Consider the following 25317-nt stretch of genomic DNA (forward strand, 5'->3'; position numbering starts at 1 on the left):
GCATTTGCCCAAAGGAGAAATTGATTATTTTCTTCAGTGCACTTTTTTTTAAAGTAAAAGCTTGGAATTTCTTAGATTTTCCAATGGAATTACCCTATATACTTCATTAACCACTGGTGTTTTTAATGTCAGTATGCTTTGGACAGTGGGGAAAAATACACCAGAATCTTTGAAATTAATGCTTTGTTGTAAAATATTACTTAATCTAGATAAAGGCAATCTAAAATTCTGGTGACATCATATAAAGCAACTAATCAGAGTTCTTCTGGGTGCCTCAATGTTTCCATATCTAGTTTATTTCCAGTTTTACTTAAACATTATTAAATAAGGGGGGCCTCGAAACTAGATATAAAGCGTCATGGCGTCTAGCGCCGATGATTGGATGTTGATAAAAAGAGGAAAGCCCTGCTATCTGGACTGGGCTATCCCTACTGTAATCTGTTTCAACCTAGATATGTATCACATTCAGTCAATTCATCATAAATCTATCCGATTAATACACCTTGAGAAGTGTCAAATCAGTTTTAATAACTCATTTAAACAATTTTAAGTAGTTTATTACAAGAATCTGTAGGCAACCTAATATATTAGAGGAACTTCATAATTTACAGTCAAACGCAAATGAAAGTGTTGAGTTGCCACATTGTACTTATAAAAACCTCCAATGGACTCAGAGTGGAGCAGCCAGGTTGAAAAGGCCATAAAAACGCGGAGTCATTTCTCCTCCGGAGATCACTCAGCAGTTTCCCTCCGTTTCTGCTACTGTACTTGCAAAATAGTGCGCCCTACTGTCTCTATTGCGCATGACTGTACGTCGTAATATGAAGTAGGCCTCCTGTTTTTCTCCCCAGCCCGAAGTCCTCTCAGTCCTCCTGGCCCCCACCGCCTCGACGTGACGCTCAAGTAAGCAAAACAAGGAGACTGGCTGCTAGGTAATTCGTGAAGGTAAAGATTTTTTTTTACTGCACATACAAAAGCTTTTGTTGAGAAACAGCTCAGTTGTTTGTGTACGGTGTTTTTTTTTCGGCGTGCGGAAGCGGTCGGACTGCAGAGCAGGCTTCGGGACTGTTTCCGCACGCTCGAGGGAGAGTAGAGGCCCAGTGACCCACATTCTGAGCTGCCAGTATCTGTGTGAGCGAGTGGGCGTGCGCGTGCGCGGCTCCTCCTTAGAGAGAGTGTGTGTGTGTGTGTGCGCGCCCATTGACTATATATGTATGCGTGTGTGTTTGTACATACATCTGCCGCGAAAAACGTTTCTGCCGTCGCTGGTTTAGGCTGTTTCTCACCGGCTGGTGTTTCTGTTTTTGTCGGCTTGTCCGAGGACGCTGCCTCGTGCGGTTGTTAAGACGCACTCTCTCGCGCTGTTAGTGGCACAGCGGTGATATTTTGAAGATTATTTCGTCTTCAATGTCAGTTGTTGCGTGACAGCTCCAGGCGCGGCGCCAGCTTCCAATGATAGAGACTGAATTTTTTGATTTAATTATTTGGGATGTTTATTTGATCAATGTGAATCGCGTTACCATTTGCGAGTGTAGCGGGAGAAAACGGGGACAGTAAGAGCATTAAATCTCTTGAGTTAAATGGGCAGTTTTCGGTAGCCAGCTTAGTTAGCCTGCAAGCTAGCTGTATTGGTTGTTCTCTTATGGTTGTATAACAACAACACCTGTGGCATTAAAAGGTATGTAAAATACTACTTCTTCTTGGTCAACAGCGCTGCTGCGGCCATGTTGCTAATGTCAGAGTTTATTCATTAGTAATGGTGCTGTGTTTCTTAGCACAACGTAATAACGCTTCACCTACTGACCATCAATTACAGCTCGAACAGACCCATCAAAGAGCTATGAATGCAAAGTAATGAGAAAGATAATTTGTTCTGGGCTTCTTACAATTAATGTGACCTTTCTGCCTGCAGTCAAATCTTAAGAGCAGGGGTTTTGAAATAGTTAGACAGTGGTTCTCCAGACAGTTTAAAGATACTATCCAGTGGTGTACTTTTTTCTTTTTTTTAAAAAAATTATTCTGATATACTAACAGTTGTGTACACTTAGAATAAAAACACAACATGGTAGTGAAGGATGGATTTCACTGCAAAATTTGACAAAAAGCCAATATTTAAAAATGCAATGTTTGTTTGGTTCAATGACATCACAAGAGGATATAGTCATGCGCCTACATTTGCAGTTTTGGTCCTTTAGTCATTTTTTAGCAATGAAAATATCTGGGTCATTACGCTTATTTGACAATTTGTACTTCAAGATTATCATCTCATCCCTTCCTAGGATCATTTTGTATTTGTAAACAAAGTATATTGTAACATGTACTTAAACCATGATGAACAACTTTGTTTTGTGTTGTAGTGGAAAGTTTAATGACAATTTAGTCTGATTTATTTTGGTGCTGATCAGTTTTGGGTCGGTTGACTTTCTTGAAATATGTTCTGTTATGTTTTTTATTTATATAACTGCTTTAGTTACTTTAAACAGAGTTAAAATATTGAAAATTACTTCAATTCTTTGTCAAAGTGGGTACAAAACATTCCCTGTGGCGGGTATAGATTGACGAATGGTCAGTACAAAATAAACAGGGAAGGCATCAAATAGTGAAGGGGCAAAATAGCTAGTATTCTAGTTGTGCAATCTGCTAGTGTAGTTTCTTGCACACCAGGTATTATATGGCTCCAAATAATAATATTGACTGTCAGATTGTCACGTACAGTTAATTTGATTTGATCAGGAGTTGTAATTTGTCATATACAGTAAATAATCTCCTGGTTCTAAGAACTAGATGAAAGTATATATAATACAAAACAGAGAATAATAGTCAAATAATTTGTGACATTTGAGCATATTATTTTTATGATTCTTGAAAATTCTTAATCAAATCAAATCATATGTGATGCTTTAATTGGTAAAAAAGTAGTTTGCTTACAGGTGTGACATGGAAGCAAGAAGGGATGAGATGGTAATGTGTATAAAATTTGGGTACAAATTAGTGACCACTAAGTATTTTCCAAAAATGTGCAATATGTATTTCAAAATGACTCAATTTTGTCAGACCAAAACTTCCTCAATAAGACTCAGCTTTGCCATTAGCAGAGGAAGAATAGAATAAGGTTCCTCTAGGTTCTAGCAGCAGTTTTAGCAGTAGTTATAGTAACCTACTACCAAGGTTTCACAATATTTACAGAAACTATTCATCATCCAATTACTTTTTTATAAAGCAGAATAGCCATAGTTATTCATATTGTGGAAAAATACTGTGCCATATTTATATTTACTGCTATAAATGTTATGTATTATAGTTATTTATTGTTAGTTTGACTCCTTAACCCAAGTAAAAATGTGTAATAAGATGATTAATAATTTATTTGCAACCTCTCCAAGTTGTTGTTGCATTCAGGTACTTGTGCATACTGTTGTACTTTTTTCTGTTCTGCTAGAATAACACAAGCTGATATTTGGGTATTAGTTGGCCTGTCTCCTCAGGTAGCCAGTCTGTAATAGACCTGATGCTTGTAGCTTGCCAACTATATATATATATATATATTTTTTTTTTTTTTTTTTTTTTTTTTTTTTAAAGAAAGTTATCTGGATAGTAGGGTAATGTAGCTTTTGGGCATTACCCAAGTTTTCCAATATGGACAATATTTCCAAGCATCTCAGTTTTGCCATACTTGTAACGAAGGAGAATAGTGCTGGAACATTTTTCAGCCAGCTGAGCTGCCGTGCAGCTGGAATAAACTTTCCCATTAAAAAAGCCAGTAACTCTTTAAAATGTTAATAAGCCTTCATATAGATTACTTGCCTGTGTCTAAAAGAGCAACAACTATACATTAGTTCTTAATAATGTTGAGAAACTAGACATACATTCTAAAGCATGCTATGAACTGCTTCCATGTAGTTTTGTGAAATTCCTGCTGTGTTTTTACAACAGCTCAGATGTTTTGCTGCAACCTTATTACCGAAAACACATTTGAAGGAAGAATCTGGTGAAAACAAACAAGAAGAAATCTGTTTTTCATTAAGGTAGATTAGATTTTGATTTAAATAACACTTTTCAACAAAATAAAGTAAATATAAAATACTGCCCATGGCATGTTCATAAACTTTGTCTGAACTGAGTTGGATTGATTTATTTTTTTTTACAGGAAATATCTGGCATGTAATTTTAAGAAGGAGGTTGGCATAACTTAATATTTCAATAGGTATTATTACATTTCTTGAATGTGGGCCTTGCGGAGAAGTAAATTACATTTATTTGACTACTGAAAATAATTAGCTTATTATTTTGCAGAGAGGATCAAGCAAATATTGAGTCTCATCCCTCAAACCTTTGAAGTGTGTCAAGCAGCAGCATTTAGTTATTTTGACTCACTTGATTGGTTTTATGGGTTTTAACAAGATAGCTGTGACCTTTTAGACATGTGAGAATTCATGATTAACTATACTCCAATTTAATAAATTGATATGGATATTTAGATCAGCTGCCAAATTAGCAGCTGAATTAGAGCTACAGTTTGGTGCGAAGAACTGAGTCATTGTTTATCATCGTCCCAACAAGTTTTTAGCATCAAGACATGAAGGCATCGCTCCTTAGCTTCGCCATCTTTTCTGATCTGGCACATGATCTCCTGAAAATATGCTGCCTATTTCATGACATGAATTATATTTGTAGATTTTATTATCTGTTTATATTTCTTATTCGTGTTGAGGAGTGATTCATGATGGACCCAGTGCTAGTGAATGAGTCAGGGCTTTTTTTGTGTTGCAGCTCAGGTGTGGTGAGAAGTTTTGTCGCAGCTTGCAAAGAAGACTTGGATCTAAATAGGCCAGTTTTGTCTACAAGGGACATTCCAGCTGAAGGTGAGTTGAGAACTATTCTCAATAAGTGCTGGCAAATGAAAAGTTTCTTGAAGGTTTGTGGTTTTATTTAATTATTGCGCTTTCAAGCACAGGGATTTTTAAAGACCAATTATCCCATGAGTTCACGTGTTTTAGAGGAACCGAAACTTTTTAAACATCCAAGTTTAAATGTTGTGTCGCAGAATTTGTTGCCAATATTTGTAATAAGGAAGCAGACAATGTTAGCTAATCTTATGTCAAATCTCTGCCTCAGATCTCAAACTGTATCTGTAAAAGAAAACAAATAGAACGATGGGTGTAGTAATGAGATATTTTAATTACATACAAGTTCTGAGGATTTATGTTATAGTCCTTTAAGTAATCTTATTTAAACTGTTTATAATATCTGGTCTTTGCTATGCCTTATTTTGTTGATTTAGTCAATGTTGCTGAACCTAAACTTACGTTGGATATGTCAACTATTTATTGATGTATCCAACTTAAAAAAATGTTACAACACATTAGAAATCATTCATTCCTGAAATCAGAATCCTTAATGTAGAAATAAACACTTTCTTTTCATTAATTTATTATGGTAAGTTAATCTATTTCAAAATATAGCTTTGTCAGTGGTGATTGACCTCTTAAAACCAAAAAGATATTTTAACAGAGTTAAAAACCACTTTACAAAATAAGTAATTAGGTTTGTTTTGTCTGGATGATTCAGATTACCTGGATTTTTTGATTTTGTCATGATTACATTTCTTGCTCTCTCTCTCTCTGTCCTCAGCCCTAAACCCTCATGACCCTCTTTCTTGTGCTATGGTTTCTTCAGCAGGTTTTGGTCAACCTCCGTTTGTCTTCCTCGTGGTTTGCTGTCCTCTTTCAACCCCAATGACCTCGATGCCTCTTTTGACCTTTGAGTCAGTGACAGTCCCCAACTCATTCTGTGGGCCGTGAGAAAAGACGTTTAGATTGTGCAAAAGCTGCGGCGGGGTGAGGACTAACTTCACACACTTAGACATAATGGAATTGCATAAAAAAACAGTTTTGATCTGAGTAAATTTAATGTATCATCTAGCTTTTGCTGTGACATTAGTTCTATAATCTTGAAAATGTTCTTCAGGTGATAGAAGACCGACTTTGTGATTGTCTTTATGTGACTATGAAGGCTCAGGTCAGAGTCCATCGCTACACCCAGATTTTCAGGCCTGATCAGTAATTTCTAGCTGTAATAACTGAAGCTGTGAGTTGACTCTGTCATTCCGTTTTAGGTCCAAAAAGAATTACTTCAGCTTTGTTTCCATTTAGATAGAGAAAGCTATGACTCATCAATTAATTGATTTGGTCTGTGCATCTACTCAGTGCTTGAATGAGTTTGTTGCCACCTGGTGACGCTGTAATGTAGAGCTGTGTATCTACATTACTGTATTAGTATTTGTTATAATCTGAACTACTTAAATTTTCTGAAGTTTAATTGCCTGTAAAACAACTCTTTTAGGAACACATCAAATATTTCACTGCTCTCCCTACAAAATCCTCCCTCTTTGGAGATTACTTGTACTAGATAACTATTAAACAAAATGAAACAGACATTAAAATATCTTGACTAGCACTTTTGTTGTCAGTTGTCAGGTGCATGTGTTTTCTTTGACTTGAATTGACTTGACACAGCTGGTATTGATCCAAATTTCATCATGACTCATGAACTGGTTTACGGGTTGTTAAAACATCATCACACATAAAATCGCTGAGATATTTCTAAATTTAGCTCAGATAATAAATGCCTACTTAGAATATTCATTAACGTCATAAATATTTTTTCTACAGTGCTGGCTAAACTTGTTGGCACCACAGGTTAAAAATGTGTAAAACCTGGATAAGACATTGAACTTTTATCACTGTAGCATATTTTTTCTCTGACATATTAAAAAAACTAAAATTATTCAGTTGGGAGAATAAAAGTATTATTTTGAACAAAACCAGTAGTGGTGCAAGTATTGACATCATTCACATTACTTGTAAGATGCTTAAAGCTACATTTAGGAAACAAAATACTTAATTTTTTAATTATCTTTCTTTTTCTCTTGGGTAAAAAATGACATGGCATGACCTAAAGGTTCATGACCTTTGGACACTGGCATCTAGCCCAGACATAGACCCACATTTATCTTGGAACCATGCACAGAGAGTGGAGTAGTAATAGTCTCCAAAGCTCACTGCTGAAGAACTGATGCAAAGACCATCGTCTTAGGATCACAGATTGACAACAGTTAGATACTACTAACATGTCAAATAGTTAAGATTGATGTTAGAAAGCTTTCTCTGTTCTACTATCATAAATGTAAACATTGAGTTTGTTGGGACCTTAGTCATATTAAGCTTTGATCAGATGATTTTAGATTGATATTTTCATCACCAAGCACTCCATGTAGATTTGGGGTGGAAAGTATGTGATGGAGTGGGCTTTTTGCTCTTCCAAAAGTCCTGGGAACCCATCAGAGTGGATTGAAATGCTTGCAATAGCAGGGTATATCAAATGAAAATAAGTAAACCCAAAATGGGTTGTCATTAGGTCTTTCAACCATTTGCTCAGAACAAATGGTCGAATCAAGACAAAGATAACTCACCAGACACACAGTAACCCAATTTTATGTCTGGTCTCTTTTCTCTTAAAATGAGACTCAGATGTTGTGTTTGTCCTATTTCCTTCAGTGTGATGTTGCGATGCTGCAATGCAAGAGGAATTTATTTGAAGATTTTTCTGCATCTTTAGCAGTGGTTAAAATAAATGTGGCCGGCAGTGTTTGCAGTTAATGCTGGTTAAATTAAAAGCGACAAATTTGTCGTATGATTCTTTAGAGATGAGTTATGCTGTTAATCCACTGAATTGGATTATGAAGGATTAAAGCAATCATTTGTTTCACTCTGGTATTTTCAGGTGCTTTTCCAAATGCCTACCTCACGCCTAAAGAACAAATTACTACAGCCACAGCCCTGATCAGCAGCCACCATGACATCAAGCATAGGGTATGCTGACACACACACACACACACACACACACACATTCATTTCTCTGTAAATGATTATAAATTTTTGCATAATTAAATGTAAAGTATGATGTTCGTGAATTGTCTGTGATTATAATTGAAAGTATTTTAACATTCATATTTGGAGCTCAGACAAGACACACCCTATTACTCATGTGGTAAACCTTCTTGGCAAGCATCGCACATTCCTTTTTCTTCTTTTCTCTTTGTTTGTGATTGCAAATAAACTTACACGTACTATCCCTATTAGGAATCTTTTTTAGCTGTTACTACCAACACTTTTATGCTTCAAAGCTGCCTACAAACATACACAATTAGAACAAGGAGAAAGCTGAAAGTCCATTTTATTCACATCCTATAGGGATGATTGCAGCCTCACTGATGGGTTGATGGAAGAAGATGAGAAGGACAAGGCGAAACGGTGAGCTTTATGCCTCGGTAAAGTTCCACCAAGGAGGCTCTGATCCCTTCAAGTCTAACCAACCTGCTTTGGATTACAGCGTGTCCCGTAACAAGTCGGAGAAGAAAAGGAGAGACCAGTTCAATGTCCTCATCAAAGAGCTTGGCACCATGTTGCCAGGGAACACCCGAAAGATGGACAAGTCTACCATCCTGCAGAAAAGCATCGACTTCCTGTGTAAACACAAAGGTCAGGCGTTTTCATCCTCCTCCCGTCACTTCCCGTGTTTACGTGGAACTCCTTGCTGGGTGGAGATTTCTTACTCTGTTTTTGGGATTAATTATTCACTTGGATATGCACTCCACTATCAGGGTTGTTTACCTTCATGAGCTGAACTTTGTAAAAATATGCTTTATTGCCCTTTTTATGGCACATGGAAATTGTAAAATATTATTTGATTTGCTGTAAGTGCTTGCCATACACGAAATGGTTGGTGACTTAAAATTTGGGATTGAGTTATTTTAGTGCATGATGATTGTAGATTAGGTGCAAGAACTGCATTTGGGTTAATAGTTTTACAAATCCAAGCTTTTACTTTTTTCCACAATTTTTGTTCTTAATTGTCCTGTTTTGCCATTGGATTAGTCTCTGAGAACATTTGTTTTATATGACCTTCATTTTTCTGTGAGTGCATCATCTCCATCTGTTCTTAGTTTCAAGATTCCTGAAATGTATTTACTTAAATCTCATCCATCCTTCTTCCTTCATCAGAGATTGCAGCCCAGTCAGAGTCGAGCGAGATCAGACAGGACTGGAAGCCCCCCTTTCTAAGCAACGAAGAATTCACACAGCTCATGTTGGAGGTCAGAAATGTCACATTCTCTACTCTATTCCTGTACTGTGGGTGACACCAGTGTAGTACCAACTCTTATGTTGTTTCTGTGGTTGGGTTTTCCTATTGTAGTTAGCAGATAAAGTTCCAGTTGAAAGCTTAAGGGCCTTTTCAGGAACTTAAAGAAATTATCCCACTGCATCCATTAAGAAACGATGTTTGATGCATGTTTTGAATCATTGTTCTGTTGGAACGCTCCTCTGGATGCACTGGTGCAACCAATAGAGACTCTGAAACTATTGCTGAGGTTCAACAAGGCACAAATTAGGCCAATAATGTGTTCTGAACCAGCGAAGGGCACTGACTGTACTCCAGCTGTTCATGTATGCTAGTATCCTGCAATCAGAGTTGAGATGAGAAGGCAAAATATAGAAAATGTAATATATGAGTGATTCAAAAATCATTACAAATATTTAGGTTTGCATGTATAATTTTGTCTCTGTGTTGTTTAGAAAAAAGCAATATATAAAACCTGTACACCTGGCGTCATTAGAAAATGATAGTTATTTTATCCTGGGGAAAACAATGGTTCAGATAAATAATTTAAAGTAAGACACTAATGTGGCGTTCATGCCAATTTTAAGTCTATATGACATTTTAACCAGACCTTTATCTGCACTTGATACTTTGGCTTATTAAAAAAAAGCTTCTGTTTTTGTGTATTCTTTTTTATTTCACCTTCTCTGACTGGCAAAAACCAGCCCTTAATTTCAGAATATAATTTGCACTTTTCCCTTGCTAGTAAACAGAGCATTTGACAGTGTAATTTTTGCTTTTGGATCAGGCTTTGGATGGATTCTTTATAGCAATAATGACTGATGGGAACATCCTTTATGTCTCTGAGAGCGTCACCTCTTTACTAGAACACCTACCAGTAAGTATTACCGCTTCTGTTTGTTGCTCATTTTGTTTTGGTCTTTCATTGTATGATGGTGTACGCTGTAATGCATTTTGTGGGTTTGTTTGTTGTTGTGGCTCAGATTAAAAGCTGTAAGAGCTTCTGTGTAGTGAGAAGAGTTTGGCCATTCTTTTGTTTTTGTATTTCTATGCCTGAATCTTTGTATTTTCCAGGCAGACTTGGTGGACCAGAACTTATTAAACTTTCTGCCTGTTGGGGAACACTCCGAAGTGTATAAGGTTCTGTCTACACACCCAACTGAACTGGAGAGCCTCAGCAGTGACTATATGAAGAGTGAGTATCAAATTCACTTTGTTTTTGTACTTTAGCTTGAAATGCTGCAAGATTTATTGAACATAAATTCAATAAAACGTCTCCAAAAGTATTTATTCTAAAATCTGGAAATTACTTTTATGGATTCAGTTTATCTTCTGACAGTTACTCTGAAGACTTTCATTTTTAGAAATATGCCGATTCAGCGCCATCTGTTTTTCTTTGAAACATTGTACACAAATCTACAGAAATGTAATTTGTAATTTAAGTAACCTTTTGTCTATCTCTTCCTCTTCAGCTAAGAATCATCTAGAGTTCTGCTGTCACATGCTGCGAGGAGCAATTGACCCCAAAGAGCCTCCGGTTTATGAATATGTGAAGTTTATTGGCAACTTCAAATCCCTCAATAACGGTTTGTTGCTCATGTTACTCATAGTTAATATGATACTGGATGCTTTAGCAATGTTTCATGATATTGTTACTTAATAGTCTCATTCTTTTACAATTTGACCAATATAAAGTATTCAATCATACAGCAATGTTATCAGTAACATTTCCACATATTGTCATGTCAAAGTTCACTATATTCTTTAAGTTGTGTAAGTGTATGAAAAACTTTGCTTCTTTGAACTGAAAACATTTACAACCATGTGGCTTGTAAATTAAGTTTTTCAGTTTCTTATTTGTGAAAACAGTTTTATACCTCTATTTCACAGGTATGCACTAGTTTTTGTTAGTTTATAACACAAAAATTTACAAAATGTGAAAACAGTGAAGTGATATTAATATATATATTTTTTCATTTAATGGAAAACGGTTTCTCTGTTGCAGTTCCAAACATTACGAGGAATGGTCTGGCAGGAGTGTTACAGCGGTCGCTGCAGCCAGCCTTCGACGACCAGGTGTGCTTCGTAGCCACCGTCCGCTTGGCCAAACCTCAGTTTATCAAGGTATTGTCAGGATGAGTACACGGTTGAGCCGTCCTTTTGTCTTTTTACATACAATATGCTTACGGTCAGATTCTCATGTTTGTTTTTGTGGTTGTAGGAAATGTGCACAGTCGAAGAGCCAAATGAAGAATTCACCTCAAGGCACAGTCTAGAATGGAAATTCCTCTTTTTAGACCACAGGTAAACACACTCTACAGTAACTGCGTGAACGTAGGAGGGGAATTCCTCTCCTACATTCACGTCTGCCTTTCCAAATTATTTTCAGGAGGAGTTTTGTTGTCATAAATTAGGTCAAAGAAGGAACTTAAAGTAAGATCTCTCAGTAGCACACAGGACGATTTGTGAAATTGAATGTCTCTAATACCTTGTGAGACAAAAAAAGTTTCTGCTTAGCGTGTTACATCAATCTTTGTAAGTTTATTCTAGCTGGTGAGTACAATCAGCAAGATTTGAATCCTGGGAGCAATAAACTAGTTCTAAACTATCATTTAAAGTAAACTTTCTCTTCCATTTTAAAACATGGACAACATTTGTCTTACCTGGATGATGTCAACATGCATTAAGACAGGCAGAGCTCTGCAGACATTATGTCACCAATTTACTGGTTTAGGCTTAAAAATGAGTTTGCAGCCCAAGTTTGCAAGTTAGCAAATAACTTGACCTATTTTTCATTTTAAAACGTGTTGCAGATGGCATTGTAGAGGTTCAGATTGCTGACCTGTGCTTTTTCTGCTTTGTTTTTTGGTCTGGTAACAACCTGTTGTGCTGTCACGGCTCTTTCCGTTCTGCCTCAACTTGCAGAACCTGAGTTTCGACTGCTTTTCCACTGTTTCTTTACTTCATCTTAGAATTTTCCTTAATTAGAGGTAACTAATGACACAATTAGGGAAGACGGCATGAGAAGAACATCTTTATAATCAGGCTTTGAGATGACAGCTTTGTGTATCTCAAGCGGCTGCTTGGTGAGCAACCGTGGTGGCATGTAGAGATTGGTCTTGTATGTTTTTGGAAAAGCTTTATCTGATTAGTTTCAGTGTTTATACCTTTAATCAACTGTTCTTATTATTATCTCAGCTACTGGAATTTAAAATAATGAATACTATTTGGTCTGGGGAACTCTTGCTGATCTCAGTGGTGAACCGTTGCTCCTTTTCAACCTGATCAATCATCTAGTGCTCGGCTGTTACGTGAAATACACATTTCATTGTACTTTACAGTTTCAGCTGTGTAAATTCAGTGAAGTAATCCCCAATAAGCACAAACATTTTTCATGCTAGTCCGCATGCTAGAAACATCTGGACATTTTGACAAATTTGACTTTCACAAAGTTTTGCACAAATAACCAACATAAAAACTTTTGTTTATTTTTTGGCAATATAGTGGGGAATAAAAGATGGCATATAGTGCGATTCTGGAAAGAAATAAACTGCACTGATATATGCGACTGTCAAGCTTTGCATCCATGCAATAGATTATATTTTAGGTATATTTACCATTGTGGTAAATTTTTAAGTTACTTCAAAGACCTAAGATTGCTGTTGAGGCCTGTTGAGTTTGAGACATAATAAACGACACCAGTAGGTTTGTCTCAATGAGAGATATGACAATAATAAATCAACACCTGATTTTTGCCTATTTTCTAACCGTAAGCTTTCTAACCATAACACACACACACTCACACACATGTACATATGCACTGGCAGATAGATGAAAACAGACTTGACCCATTTTCATACACGCACTGCGTTCCTCCTGAAAATGGTTTTGAAACAGATTGACATGTGAACACAAAGATCTGAAAATGGTGAACATGGACAGTAGGGAGAAAAAAATGAATGGCAAATTTTCTGAAACATGTTGAATTGTGCATTAATTCCTGTGATGTCTATTTTTTCTCTCTTCAGAGCTCCACCAATCATAGGCTACCTGCCTTTTGAGGTTCTAGGAACATCAGGGTATGACTATTACCACGTGGATGACCTGGAGACACTCGCCAAATGTCACGAACACTGTGAGGCTTTGCATTTTCTCTTTCATTCAAGATTCTTTAGAGGGTTCCTATCACTGCCTTTTTAGTAACATCTTTTGTTTTGCCTGTCTCTATCCCTTGCCCTCTCAGTGATGCAGTACGGAAAAGGGAAGTCGTGTTATTATCGCTTCCTGACTAAAGGTCAACAGTGGATTTGGCTGCAGACACACTACTACATCACCTATCATCAGTGGAACTCCAGACCTGAGTTTATTGTTTGCACACACACGGTGGTCAGGTACAAAACCCTTTTTATATTATCTTTTTCATATCAGTTTTTTTTTTTTTTTAAATAAAAACTACCCTTTTTATTGTTTGTCGATTTATCTATGCATCCCCCTAAAGAAATCCTTCTTTTTTTAATCTGCTATGCAGCTATGCAGAGGTGAGGGCGGAGCAGCGCAGAGAGCTGGGAATTGAAGAGACCAATCCAGAGGCAGCTGTTGATAAAGTGAGTCATCCCTGTTAGAAATGCTCTGTTTGTTTTTAAGTTTTGCATTTGTATTTTTCTCAACCACATTAGTTACAGAAGTTGTGATATACCTGGTGAATGGAAGCTATGTTATTAAAAAAAACAACTAAAAAATAAAGCATGACCAAGACAAAACAAAGCATCTGTCCAACAAGATATTACACATTACAGATAGGCAGAATTTCCATGCATGGCAATTGAAATATAATAATCCTACAATACATTGTTTTTAAGCAACTTTTTGTTACATACACACACACTGATACTACAATACCTTCTATCTGGTATATTGGGCAGTTCTACTTCATGTATTTACAAATATCTATACCTTGTTTTACTGCTTTATTGAAAACAAAAAGCAACTTTTAATTTGTTTGAAACATTTTACTTCAGTTTATACATGAGTGAAAATGAAGAAAATCATTGGCCACGTTTAGTCATGGCTTCCTTGTGGTTATTGTGCAGCATAATGAGTATGTGCTGCATTTAATATGATGTATATTCTGTTATTTATGGAGTAACACAACTGCAACAAGTTATTTTAAGTTTTGTAGGTTGGCTATAGTCTCAGATATTCTGTAGATTAGGATTGGAAATATTTCCAAATCATTTTCCAAACTATTCTGTGTAGCAATAGTCAACCAGTTTCATAAAGTGGGAAAAACTCTAATGAGCACTAGATTCAGACGGTATTAAAGTTTGTTTTACCGCAGCTTAGAGCTTGTGGTCCTTTGCTGCTGCTGTTTCATCTTGAACTCAGAGAACTATGGCAGTTATGTTTCGACCTGCAAACACCTGGGAGCCATCCAGGAAAACTAGTGCCACCAGTAGCAGTGGTTATTCCACAGCTTTAGAGACAAGTTATCACAGTACCTAAAATAAATCACTTGAACCTGTTGGAGGTATTTAGAATTTCTGTTGAAATGTTCAGGGAGATGGTAAACTGTAAACAGATGTGCTAATGTCACCAGTGTTCATTTTATAAGCTTTGCTGGGGCAGTTTAATGACTGAGACACACTGCTGCAAAATCTAGATGGTCTCTTAAAAGGTACTTGCAATGGTGCTTGTTTGTGGTTGCAAATGTTAAAACCACCATGTGGTTTTTCCACTAAACCAGTTCAATTGCGAAACTGAGACAAGAGTTATAAAGCAGCCATTCTTTGTGTTATCATCGCCACAAACTCTGGCACACCACATCTCCTGCCATTTTAAAGTTCTTAGCAAAGAACTGCTAATTTTTTGTCTAATCTACAAAAAAAAAACAACATTTTAATAACTGAGCTGCAGCATTGATTAAAATGTTTGATTAGCAGGATCTCATCTTCCTGCTGCTTCTTTTGATATCACCTGTGAGAGTTTAAGTAGGTCAATGTGCACACAGCAGATCTTGAAATGAAACCGTAAACGTCATTTCCTGCTGAGTTCTTAAACACTGATAGGGTTTTAATAGGTTTTGTAAATAAATCTCACTTCAAACTCTGTCTATATCCCTCCTTTGCAGCACTGCTGGTAGCGATCAGACTTTAGCTGTTTGGGGTTGTTAAGATTAAACCGCAGTGTGTTAAAAACAGCAATAAGAAGTCAAGCAGGGAATATTAGAGCATCTGTTTGCAGGGATGTGGACGTAAACAATGTGATTTGTGTTGCTTCCCTGCAGTGCTCTCCTCCACAACTAAGCTGAGGAGAACATTTATTGGTCGAGACATTTATAGTGTCACGATGACATAGCGCCAAGCTGGCTCCCTGGATATGGAAAAATCAAAGTTATTTTATGGAACCAGTCAAGACCTGTTTCTACCTACAGCTTTGGTTAAGCATTGGACGAGCTCTGCTGGAAACGCCTTATGTGTTGAACATGTAGCGGGAATCAAATTCAGAATGCTCATATTAAAATGTTTAATGTCTTAAAAATGAATTACTGCAGTAGCAGAACCAGTCATTCTCACCTAGTGTTCAGAATATTCTGGCATGACCCACCAACGCCTTAGTGTCACTTTATACAGAAAACAAAAGCTCATGAAAAGTGGTGGCAGCAACAACCTGATGACGTGAGTGAGAAGAATAGGGGTGCATTACTCTCAATATCATTGTAATATTCAACAAAAATGCATGTTTTTCTAATACTAAGCAGCTTTAGTTTACATGAAGTGAAAGTTGTTGATATGCATTTTAATTCATTTCTCCCAGTTATTGAAAAAGCACTGACATCTGACTGTTAGCTGTGTTTCATATTCTTGATTTGCATGAAAACAAATGTAGGATTTTGAAAAATCAAATTTTGGCAGAATCTGTGGAGTGAAAATATATTTAAAACGTTTGCGCAATCCAACATGTAGAAATGGATTTAGTCAGATCTCAGATTCATGCTTTTCTTGTTTAAGTTCAGTCACTTCTAGTTGCAATCTTCCGATAGTATCCACCACCTTTTTTTAAAATTGCTATCTCCTTGCCTTTTTAACCTGTATATGGATAATTTATCTGAGCTGCTGAATCAATGTAGGACTGGCTGTCGGGTTGGTAATGGAACCATCAACCAGCTGACGTACGCTGACGATCTTGTGATATTCTGTCCATATAGTGCTGGTCTGCAGCAACTGTTAAGGGTTTGCTCTAAGTACGGGTTACAGCATGATATTAAATATAATGCAAAAAAGAGCAACATCATGATTGTCAAGAGCAAAGAAGACACTAAATTATCTTTTCCTGACTTCACCCTCTCTGGCAGAATCCTCCAGGTCACTGATGAGGTCAAATATTTGGGACATTACATCACTGCTGACCTGTCTGATGATACATTTACAGGCAGCGTTGTACTCATTATGTACAAGCTAATATTCTCCTTCGGATGTTCTCCATGTGCTCAGCATCTGTCAAAATTGCACTTTTTAAAGCATACAGTACTCCAATGTATACAGCCCACCTGTGGTGGCGTTACAGGAAAAGTAGTATGAATAAACTTCAGGTCGCTTATAATGATGGCATGAGGATGCTGCTTAGGGTGCCCCGATGGAGTAGTGCCAGTCAGATGTTTGTGAATGCCAGTGTAACAACCTGTGCTGCTGTGCTTCGAAACAGTATGTGTAGATTAACAGACTCTGCAAACAGCATCATTCAGACTCTGACCAATCCTGTTCAAAGCTCAGTGAGGTTCTTCTCCAGTTTGTGGAATCACTGGCGGATTAGTTTATATGTCAGTGATTGATTATTTCATTATATATTTTTTATTTTTCTTCTTTTTATTGTTCTTGTTTTGTCTGTTTATGGACCATAATTGTGTCTAAATAAAGAGGATTGATTGATTGATTGATTGATTGATTGATTGATTGATTGATTGATTGATTGATTGATTGATCCTTTTTGTGTTACTTTAAATTTGTAGAATCAGGATTCTGGTTCGGAGTCACAGCTGAACACATCCAGCTTGAAGGAAGCTCTGGAGCGGTTTGACCACAGCCGAACACCTTCAACATCCTCACGGAGCTCCAGGAAGTCCTCGTCTCATGTCTCAGACAACACTTGCACTTGTAAGGAACTCTACACGGTTTATGCCAACGAGTTAAATCCTCGTACTCAGTACAAGTAAAAGACGATTGCAAAGTGTTTCACTAGGATCAGCAGGGTCACCAGCAGTTTTGTCTCTGCAGCAACAGCTCCCAAGCTGCATATGGACATGGCGACGCCCCCTCGGCAGTCCCTGGCCTCTACCATGGAGATGACATCTCAGCGACGCTCTTCCATCAGCAGCCAGGTAGGCTTGATGAAAATAATAGATTTTTATTATACTTGATATTTTTGTTTTCTCTTATATCAATGCACTTTAGCTAGTGTGTTTCTTGTCAATCTTTGTGTTTGCAGTCAATGAGCTCACAGACCACAGGACAGAGTTTGAATCCTGGCATGATCACTCACCAACAGCAGCAGCAGCAGCAGCAACAGCAGCAACAACAACAACAACAGCAACAACAACAGCAGCAGCAGCAACTTCAGGCAAATGTACAAGTAAGAAATGAATCCACCTACTTCAGAGGAGATACTTATACAAAAAAGACTAACTTAAAAACAGCAGAGGGCAGTAAACACCCATAAAATGGATGATAGAAGGATCTAAAGCTACTTGATACTACTTCACATTGTCATTCAACAAAGTTAAGGATCTGTAGTATATTTGAGGACCCTGTCTTGAAAAGTGTGCTATCATAGAGCTCTTCTTTGTCTTCTGAAGCCGGTGATGGAGTTCTCAGCACAGGTGAATGCCATGCAGCACCTGAAGGAGCAGCTGGAGCAGAGAACCCGAATGATCCAGGCAAACATCCAGCGGCAGCAGGAGGAGCTGAGGCACATCCAAGATCAACTGCAGAGAGTCCAGGGTCAGGGCATACAGGTGGGCTCAATGCTACACACAATTTGCAGATGTGTTATAATAAGAAGCTCTTACTCTGCATTTAGTTATAATATGTAGCATTTGTACCTTTTTATGGTACATGTCTTCTACTTTTATTCAAGCTTTGTTGGTGATTTGTGGGTAGATGTCACACTTAAATGACATTTTAGGAAAATGCCAAAAGACTAAAGTAAAATTGTAACTTTTTGAGGAATCTTTCCCAAGATTTCCTAATTTTGGAAAATACCATTTGAACACAACAGAAGCAGAATTTCCGCCTCCTTCTTTAGACAGATTGCTTTGTTTTCACCTTTTTGTTTGTATTTAGTTTACCTAACTTGGATCAAAGATATATTTTTGTTTTATTTTTCTTTTCAATTTTCAATCAATTAAATTGATTCAGGTACCGATTAATTTGATATCAGTACCTGAATCTGTACCCTAATGAGATAATTTCTTTGTTTCTGTTAACACTTTTTCTAGCATAAGCATCAAAATAACAAAAAAGCATGCAAACCAACATTTTCTGCCTCCACTTTGCTCTGACATTTGCTGTCTCCTTTATAGATGCTGCTGCAACAACAGCAGCAGAGTGGAACGATGAACGTCCAGCTCCAGCAGGTGGGCTCGGTCCAACAAGCAGCTACCTTGACTGGTCAGGTCCAGCAGCCCTCAGTTAACCCTGTTCATTCAGGATCTCAGCAGCTCACCATTCAGCAGCAAGCTCCTCCTCAGCAGAGCTTACAGCAGCAGACCAACACACTCGCACAGGTGGGTCACACACAGGTACACACTTCTTATGCTGCCTTCCCTTTATTTTACTGGGCTCCCCATTGGTTGCAGATCCCTACATACAGCAAAATATAGGATTAAGAAAGTATAGTATATAGTATGGCTGCTACTCTGATTAATGCTCTCCTTGCCCAGCTTGTCATTGTAAGATGACAACCATTTCTCAGCAGGACTAGAGTTGTGCCAAACGCTCTCTGCCTTCAGATGAAGCTAAATTTCTTCACACTTTTCTGCATCTGTATCTCTGATTATCTAATCACCATAAAAAAAGATGTTATTAAATTTCAACTGTGAATACCAGTTTATTGAACATAGCTATATCAGACAAATGAAGCTTTATTATAAAGAATTGGATGTAAATTCCCATTTTGTTGCTCGTTTGTTTTTCCAGCGTCAGCCACAGCAAGCTGCCCAGGCTCAGCCTCAGGCTCAGGGATCTGTCTCTGCCCCGCTCTACAACACCATGATGATTTCCCAACCTGGACCACCAAACGTGCTGCAGATCAGCACCAGCCTCCCGCAGAACAACACGCAGCAAGGCACCGCGGTGGCCACCTTCACACAGGACCGACAGATCCGGTAATAACCAAACTTTATTCTCTGTTTAAAAAAAAAAGAAGTCCTAATCATATATGATGTATGATAACAACAAGCTTACTTGAATGTATTATTTTTTTCCTTCCAGATTCCCAGCAGGGCAGCAGCTCGTAACAAAGCTTGTGACGACTCCAATGCATGCATGTGGTGCTGTCATGGTGCCCACCTCTATGTTTATGGGGCAGGTTGTTACAGCCTACAACCCCTTTGGTGGCCAGCAGGTAAATAAAATAGACATTCATATGATGTTGACAAGCATCTTGCATATTAGTCATAAAACATTTTTTTTTTGCAGTTGCTAGGTTTTTTTAACCAGGTAGGCTCAGTACTTTAATGTATTGTTTATCATTATTGGTTAATTTCTTTTAACACGATAAGAATTATGATTACTTATGGGAACAATAAGCTCCAATTTATAATGCATATAAACCCCCAAAACAAACGTTATGGTCAAGACTATTGGTCATTTTTCCATTGTTGGTTCCATGAAAGCATCAATAAATATGAATATGTATGAAAATATGATTTTGTGCTTTTAAGCTGTACAATATCACTGCTAAATTTAACTGGTGTAATGAAGTAACCTATTTAGTATTGAATAATATTTATTTTTAATGGCGCAACTTTTGTTTTGGGGCTTTGACTGCATGAAGCGACATTAAGTCAAAGCCCTATTAAGTTTTGAAAAAAGATGGGAGAACTTTTAAATACTTTTTCATCTCTTAAGTGTTTTACTTTTTTCATCTCAGCAGGGGGGACAAACCCAGACCCTAACTCTACAACCTGCCCAATCATCTCAAGGCCAGCCCGATGGCCAAAACCAAACAGCTGTAGTGGCACAAAACAGCCAGCAGGGGCAGCAGCAACAGCAGTTCCTGCAGGTAACAGAAGAGGGCAGAGTGAGCCCTTTTAAACACATCATGTCTGTTTGCAACCAGGAGATGTTAAAAATAGTCTGAAGCATCTAGAGCAGATTGATAGTTCAGTGAATTTTATGCATTAAAAAATAGCAACTATGAAAAAAAAATTACCACTCAAAAAGGTCAGTATAAACTGCACAATTGTTAGATCTATCCATAAAACCGCTGCTTGATATTTATCTTAAAATTAGACAACTCACTGAGTTGAATATTTAAATATAGTGTTTGGAGAAAACCTCAGAACTTAATAAATTAGTCACTCAGCTTCTTAGTAGCGTTTATTATGTATTGATGAATGTTTAAGAAGTGCAAAACTTACAAAAAAGACAAATTCCAAAATAATTTCCTCCATCTTTTTGCTGCTAGGGCACTCGTCTTCTTCACAGTAACCAGTCTACCCAGCTGATTCTGCAGGCAGCGTTTCCTCTCCAGCAACAGGGAGCTTTCACCCAGGCAACACTTCCACAGCAGCAGCAACAACAGCAACAACAACAACAACAACAACAACAACAGCAGCATCAACAACAACAGCATCAGCAGCAGCAGCAGCAACAGCAGCAGCAGCAGCAGCAACAACAAAGGCAACAAAAGCAGCAGCAGACGCAGCAGCACTCTCACCATCAGAGGCACCAGCAGCAGCTGAAACCACAGCCGCAGAAACAGCAGAAAGCCTCGTCATCACACAGGACTGACAGTGTTAACCACCAGCAGCAATGACTCCTGGAGGAAAGCTGTAGGAACTGCTGTACATGTCTGTGTGGGTCTTCTGGAAGTCACAGACCTCTCCTCCCCTCCAAAAAAATGATCGCCTTCCCTTCCTTGATTTGAGAGATTTTTACTTCTAGGAAAGAGAGAAAGTTCAGAGTTCGTAAGGAACTCTGCGACAGCCATCGCTGAGGCTCAAGGAAGGAGAAAGTTCCTGTTTTCCTCTTCAGAGGTAGAATCATGAGGGAGCTTCAGTGTCTTTGGAGACTTCGAAAGGATAAAAGAAATACACCGTACGCCGATGATTATGGATTTATTTTATTTTTTTTTGAAAGAGTCTCAAAGTAGACTGTGTACAGATTTACTGTATGATAAAAAGAAAACCTGTAAATATACAAGTATAGCCTAACAGAAAACAAAACCATAGTATTTTATATGACTGCATGGAAAGAATAACTGTGTACGCTTTTATTAGTTGCTTTTGGAAACAGAGTTTTTACTTTTTTGTGGTTTCTGGTCAAACAGAGCAGTGATGTGCTCTCTGAGACCCCCTCCCCGTTCTCTTGAAAAAAAAAAAAAACCAGTCCAGAACAAGGCTTTAAAGTCTTTTGGTGTATTTAAAAAAAAAAAAAGAAAAAAGAAAAATAGGAAGGATTGGGCTTGGGTGTTTTTTTGTTGTTTTTTTTTTTGTAGAAGGTGCTTTTAAACACTGTGTCTCCAGGACAAAAATGAATCCTTTTACCTTTGTAATTACAAATTATGTTTGACAAGAAGCTAGAAGAAACTAGATTACAGTTTAACTGAATTATTTGCAGGATAATTTCTGTACGTATAACGGGTTTAGTGATTCCAAGTGCCAATAACATAGTGAATTGTGTTGTTTTTTTATTTTAAATTACAATATTCAAAGCAGTATATATATATAAAAGTATATATATATATATAAATATATTTTCCAAAAAGATATTACCCCTAATAACAAAATTCATGCATATGTATATAGTAGGGATTATTTTTTACCAGTCAGAGAGAGTCCTATACGTGACAAACAGTATATCCTCAACCTCCTGACAACTTCAGCACTTAATGTGGTTGTGTAAAGAAATATCACTGTTAAAACCTTTTTTTTTTTAATTTTTATTTGTAATCTGTGGTGTGATTCCGTGAGCTAATGTGCGTTTTTGATAATACAATCCTCATGTGCATGACTCGGAGCGAGCGTATCTTGTAGTGGGCGTGTTCGTTTGGCCCTCGTGTCTTATGATGTTGAACTTAGTAAGGGTTTGAAGTTGCTGGATGGTACTTGTCCTCTCAGGAATGCGGAAAGTTGTTTTCTTGTTTTTTTCTTCTGCCTCAGTCTGGAACCAGACCAGGAAGGATTAGACAGTGATGCTTCACAGACCAGAGGAAGTGGTGTTTATAAAGGGTGTGGCGTCTGTGTGGAAAATTTGACTTTGATTTCAAAAAGCCCTCCTTTTTTTCTTACTGGCGTCGAATTCAAGTGCATGAACGCACAGTAGGCATGGGCCAGAGTGAGCTTCTCACTGTACGATAACAATGACTACACCAAAACCCTAATTATTTTCTTGAAAAATAATTATTTTTAGTATCAATAGCTAATCTATTGATACTTTCAGTTCTCTTTCCAGTGTTTTGCCAAAGTTTGGGTGGGACCAAACTTAGCGTCCTGAAAATTTCAGATTGAAATATTGACCCTGGTTAAACATATTTATGCTATAAATATAGGATTTAAGAAACGGTTCTGACAGATACACAGGGTTCCTACATCTAAACCATACAAGTCTTCTCTGTTGAATTAAACAAAAATGTTAACAAATACCCATTAGCTTTAGTCAGTTATCAAATAATCTGTCTTTATGCACAGAATATTATTACTGTTTTCCCATTCCCCCTTTTATAAGTTAACACTGGGAGTACAACAAGCTGAAATTATCTGGCTTATTAGTCAGGCTGTCTGCTCCAGTAATTAGCCTGCAGTCCACTGCTTTACATACTTGCTGCTACAGACTTTTGTAAGAACCATGACTGAAGTCATAAATGGCCCATGCCTACACAGATAAAACACAAAACCTTACCAAATATATTTTGTCTAGTTTCTAGTGCAAATACCTTAGAACACTTGAAATAAGACAAAACTAACTTACCAGTAACTTTTCAGCAGGACATAAAAATCTTGTTTTAGGCTAATAGTACTAGTTCCACTGGCAGATTTTTAAATAAAATTTTAAATATCATAAGTGGAAAAATCTGCCGGTGCAACTAGTCATATTTTTATATTTAGGAATTAACCTAAAACAAGCGTCTGTATCTTGCTGAAAAATCACCTGTAAATTAGTTTTGTCTTATTACACGTGTAATAACATATTTTTTTATAGAAATTAGACAAATACTTGGTAGGATTTTGTGTTTTTGCAGTGTAAAATAGAGGAGGACAAATGGTTAAGGAGTGAGCTTCGGTATTACAGTGGGGGGAGGGGAAACCCTAAATATGACCCTAATTTTAAATCGAATGACTTAGGTGGATTTTTTCCTAGTGGTCTACCCTGTCATTAGTGTTTCATCCTTCCTTCTCTCCATAGGCCTCAGAAACTCTCATGCAGTCCACTTCACTTGTATCTCAGTTCTTAAATGGCAGTTGAAAGCAGAGCCGGGCCTGGGTCCATGCATAAAGGCGGCGATGGAGTTTTGGCTCAGTCTGTGTGTACTACAGCGATAAGCCATATCAAACAGAGAAAAAAACCTCGGAGCAAAGGAGCTTGTAGTCGTTGGCAAAGGAGCGTCTAGAATGTGTTGTTTTGCCTGAGCGTAGGAGGCTGAAGAGAGTGTGTGTATGTGTGTGTGTATGTGTATAGCGTCTTCGTTCCTTGATCCTACTTCTTGTATCAGTCGGGGGGTGACAGTATTTGCTGCCCCCCTGGAGATAGCCAATCAGTTCTTGCGTTGCAGTATAAAGAAGTGATGTTTTGTGAGAATCATCCTTGTTGTTGCGAGACTGCATGGGAGAGAGTTCAAATTTGATAATGTGGGTCGTGTGAGAGAGACTTTGTATGTATGGTGACTTTCACTGTAACCCAGTATATTTTCATAGAAAACATGTGTGACTGAAGAAGTGTTGGAAGTGTGGGGTGGGGGGCAACAGGCAATGCAAAACACTGGTTTGATTGCAGAGTTACAAAGAAGTTCACAAAAAGCTCCCATCAGATGATAAATACAAAAAAAAAAAAAAAAACAGAAGTAGATCGTTTGAAAAGCAAAGATCCTGCTTGAGCAAGGTCTTCCATCCATAACAACAAAGAGCCTCTATAGCGTGAATGTGTCTAGAGCTGAAAATGGATCTAGTTTGTGACACTGATACCCAGCCCAAAGAATGTAAAGGTGTTTTTTAAAGACTAATGGATGTTGTAAATTTTGATTCTGGAGAGTTTTTGACTGGCTTTGTTATGAAGGAAATGGAGGGGAATGAAAGAGCTCATCAATCACTAGTTTCCACATAACAGATCTGAAAAAGAGAAAAAGAAAAAACAATCATTAGTGTCTTTAAAGTTATTGTCAACTAGTTCTGGATGTTTCACCATGACAAATGTTTAGTTTTTTTTGGAGTTTATTTTTATTTCTTTTTTTAGGAATGATGTATGTCTGACATTTGATGTGGGAGGTTTTAGAAAAAAAAAAAAAAAAGCTGTTGAAAATCGAAGTGTTGGATTATTGATGGCCGATGGCATTGACAAGACAGCCACACCCCGTTCCCTCCCGCTTTCCCACACGGAAACAACTATCACTTTTCTTCTTTCAAACCACCCTTTTGTTAAGAGTGTAGTTCTAGTATAATACTGTACACAGACACAAAGCTAAGAACACCAGTATTCAGTGTAAAATGGTGCTATGCTTCTACCTGTACTGTACGTATGTAAATCCTTTCTTCTGTGCTCCTTTTATCTACCCCAAAGTCAAATGTAATAATAATAATAATCAACCATATTTTGAAGCAAAATGTTTGCAATTAGTATAATCCCCCCCCCTGTCCAATCTTGGTCAACTTGAGAAAAAAAAGCAGTTGCAAATATTAAATACGACACCTGAACTTGAATTTCTCTC

The 25317-nt window shown here is 37.5% G+C and overlaps 1 protein-coding gene across 2 annotated transcripts; it reads left to right on the forward strand.

Annotated features, from left to right (window-relative positions):
• Positions 1 to 808: 808 nt before the first annotated feature.
• clockb (clock circadian regulator b) lies at positions 809 to 25309 on the forward strand. Of its 2 annotated transcripts, none has more exons than XM_014988646.2 (24): positions 809 to 945; positions 4771 to 4862; positions 5677 to 5837; positions 7783 to 7871; positions 8253 to 8312; positions 8392 to 8540; positions 9063 to 9154; positions 9968 to 10057; positions 10255 to 10375; positions 10653 to 10766; positions 11186 to 11304; positions 11402 to 11484; positions 13209 to 13315; positions 13424 to 13571; positions 13709 to 13784; positions 17186 to 17330; positions 17451 to 17554; positions 17662 to 17805; positions 18029 to 18187; positions 18755 to 18958; positions 19371 to 19558; positions 19665 to 19797; positions 20326 to 20457; positions 20863 to 25309. In XM_014988646.2, exons 4-24 carry the CDS (start codon positions 7855 to 7857, stop codon positions 21211 to 21213), a joined length of 2736 nt encoding a protein of 911 aa, XP_014844132.2. In that variant the 5' UTR covers positions 809 to 945; positions 4771 to 4862; positions 5677 to 5837; positions 7783 to 7854; the 3' UTR covers positions 21214 to 25309. The 2 variants fall into 2 exon arrangements, with proteins under 2 accessions (XP_014844132.2, XP_014844135.2); XM_014988649.2 differs by having other exon boundaries at positions 20329 to 20457.
• The last annotated feature ends 8 nt before the right edge of the window (positions 25310 to 25317 follow it).

The sequence above is a fragment of the Poecilia mexicana genome, unplaced genomic scaffold, assembly GCF_051168715.1.
Source record: "Poecilia mexicana isolate PSO_F unplaced genomic scaffold, ASM5116871v1 scaffold_1, whole genome shotgun sequence".
Classification (NCBI taxonomy): domain Eukaryota; kingdom Metazoa; phylum Chordata; class Actinopteri; order Cyprinodontiformes; family Poeciliidae; genus Poecilia; species Poecilia mexicana.

What these genes read in the sequence shown, in the direction of transcription:
- clockb (XM_014988646.2), top strand. An exon ending in CAGCAGTGACTATATGAAGA is followed by an intron (nt 10,376 to 10,652) that starts GTGAGTATCAAA and finishes CTTCCTCTTCAG; the next exon opens with CTAAGAATCATCTAGAGTTC. An exon ending in CCAAACCTCAGTTTATCAAG is followed by an intron (nt 11,305 to 11,401) that starts GTATTGTCAGGA and finishes TTGTGGTTGTAG; the next exon opens with GAAATGTGCACAGTCGAAGA.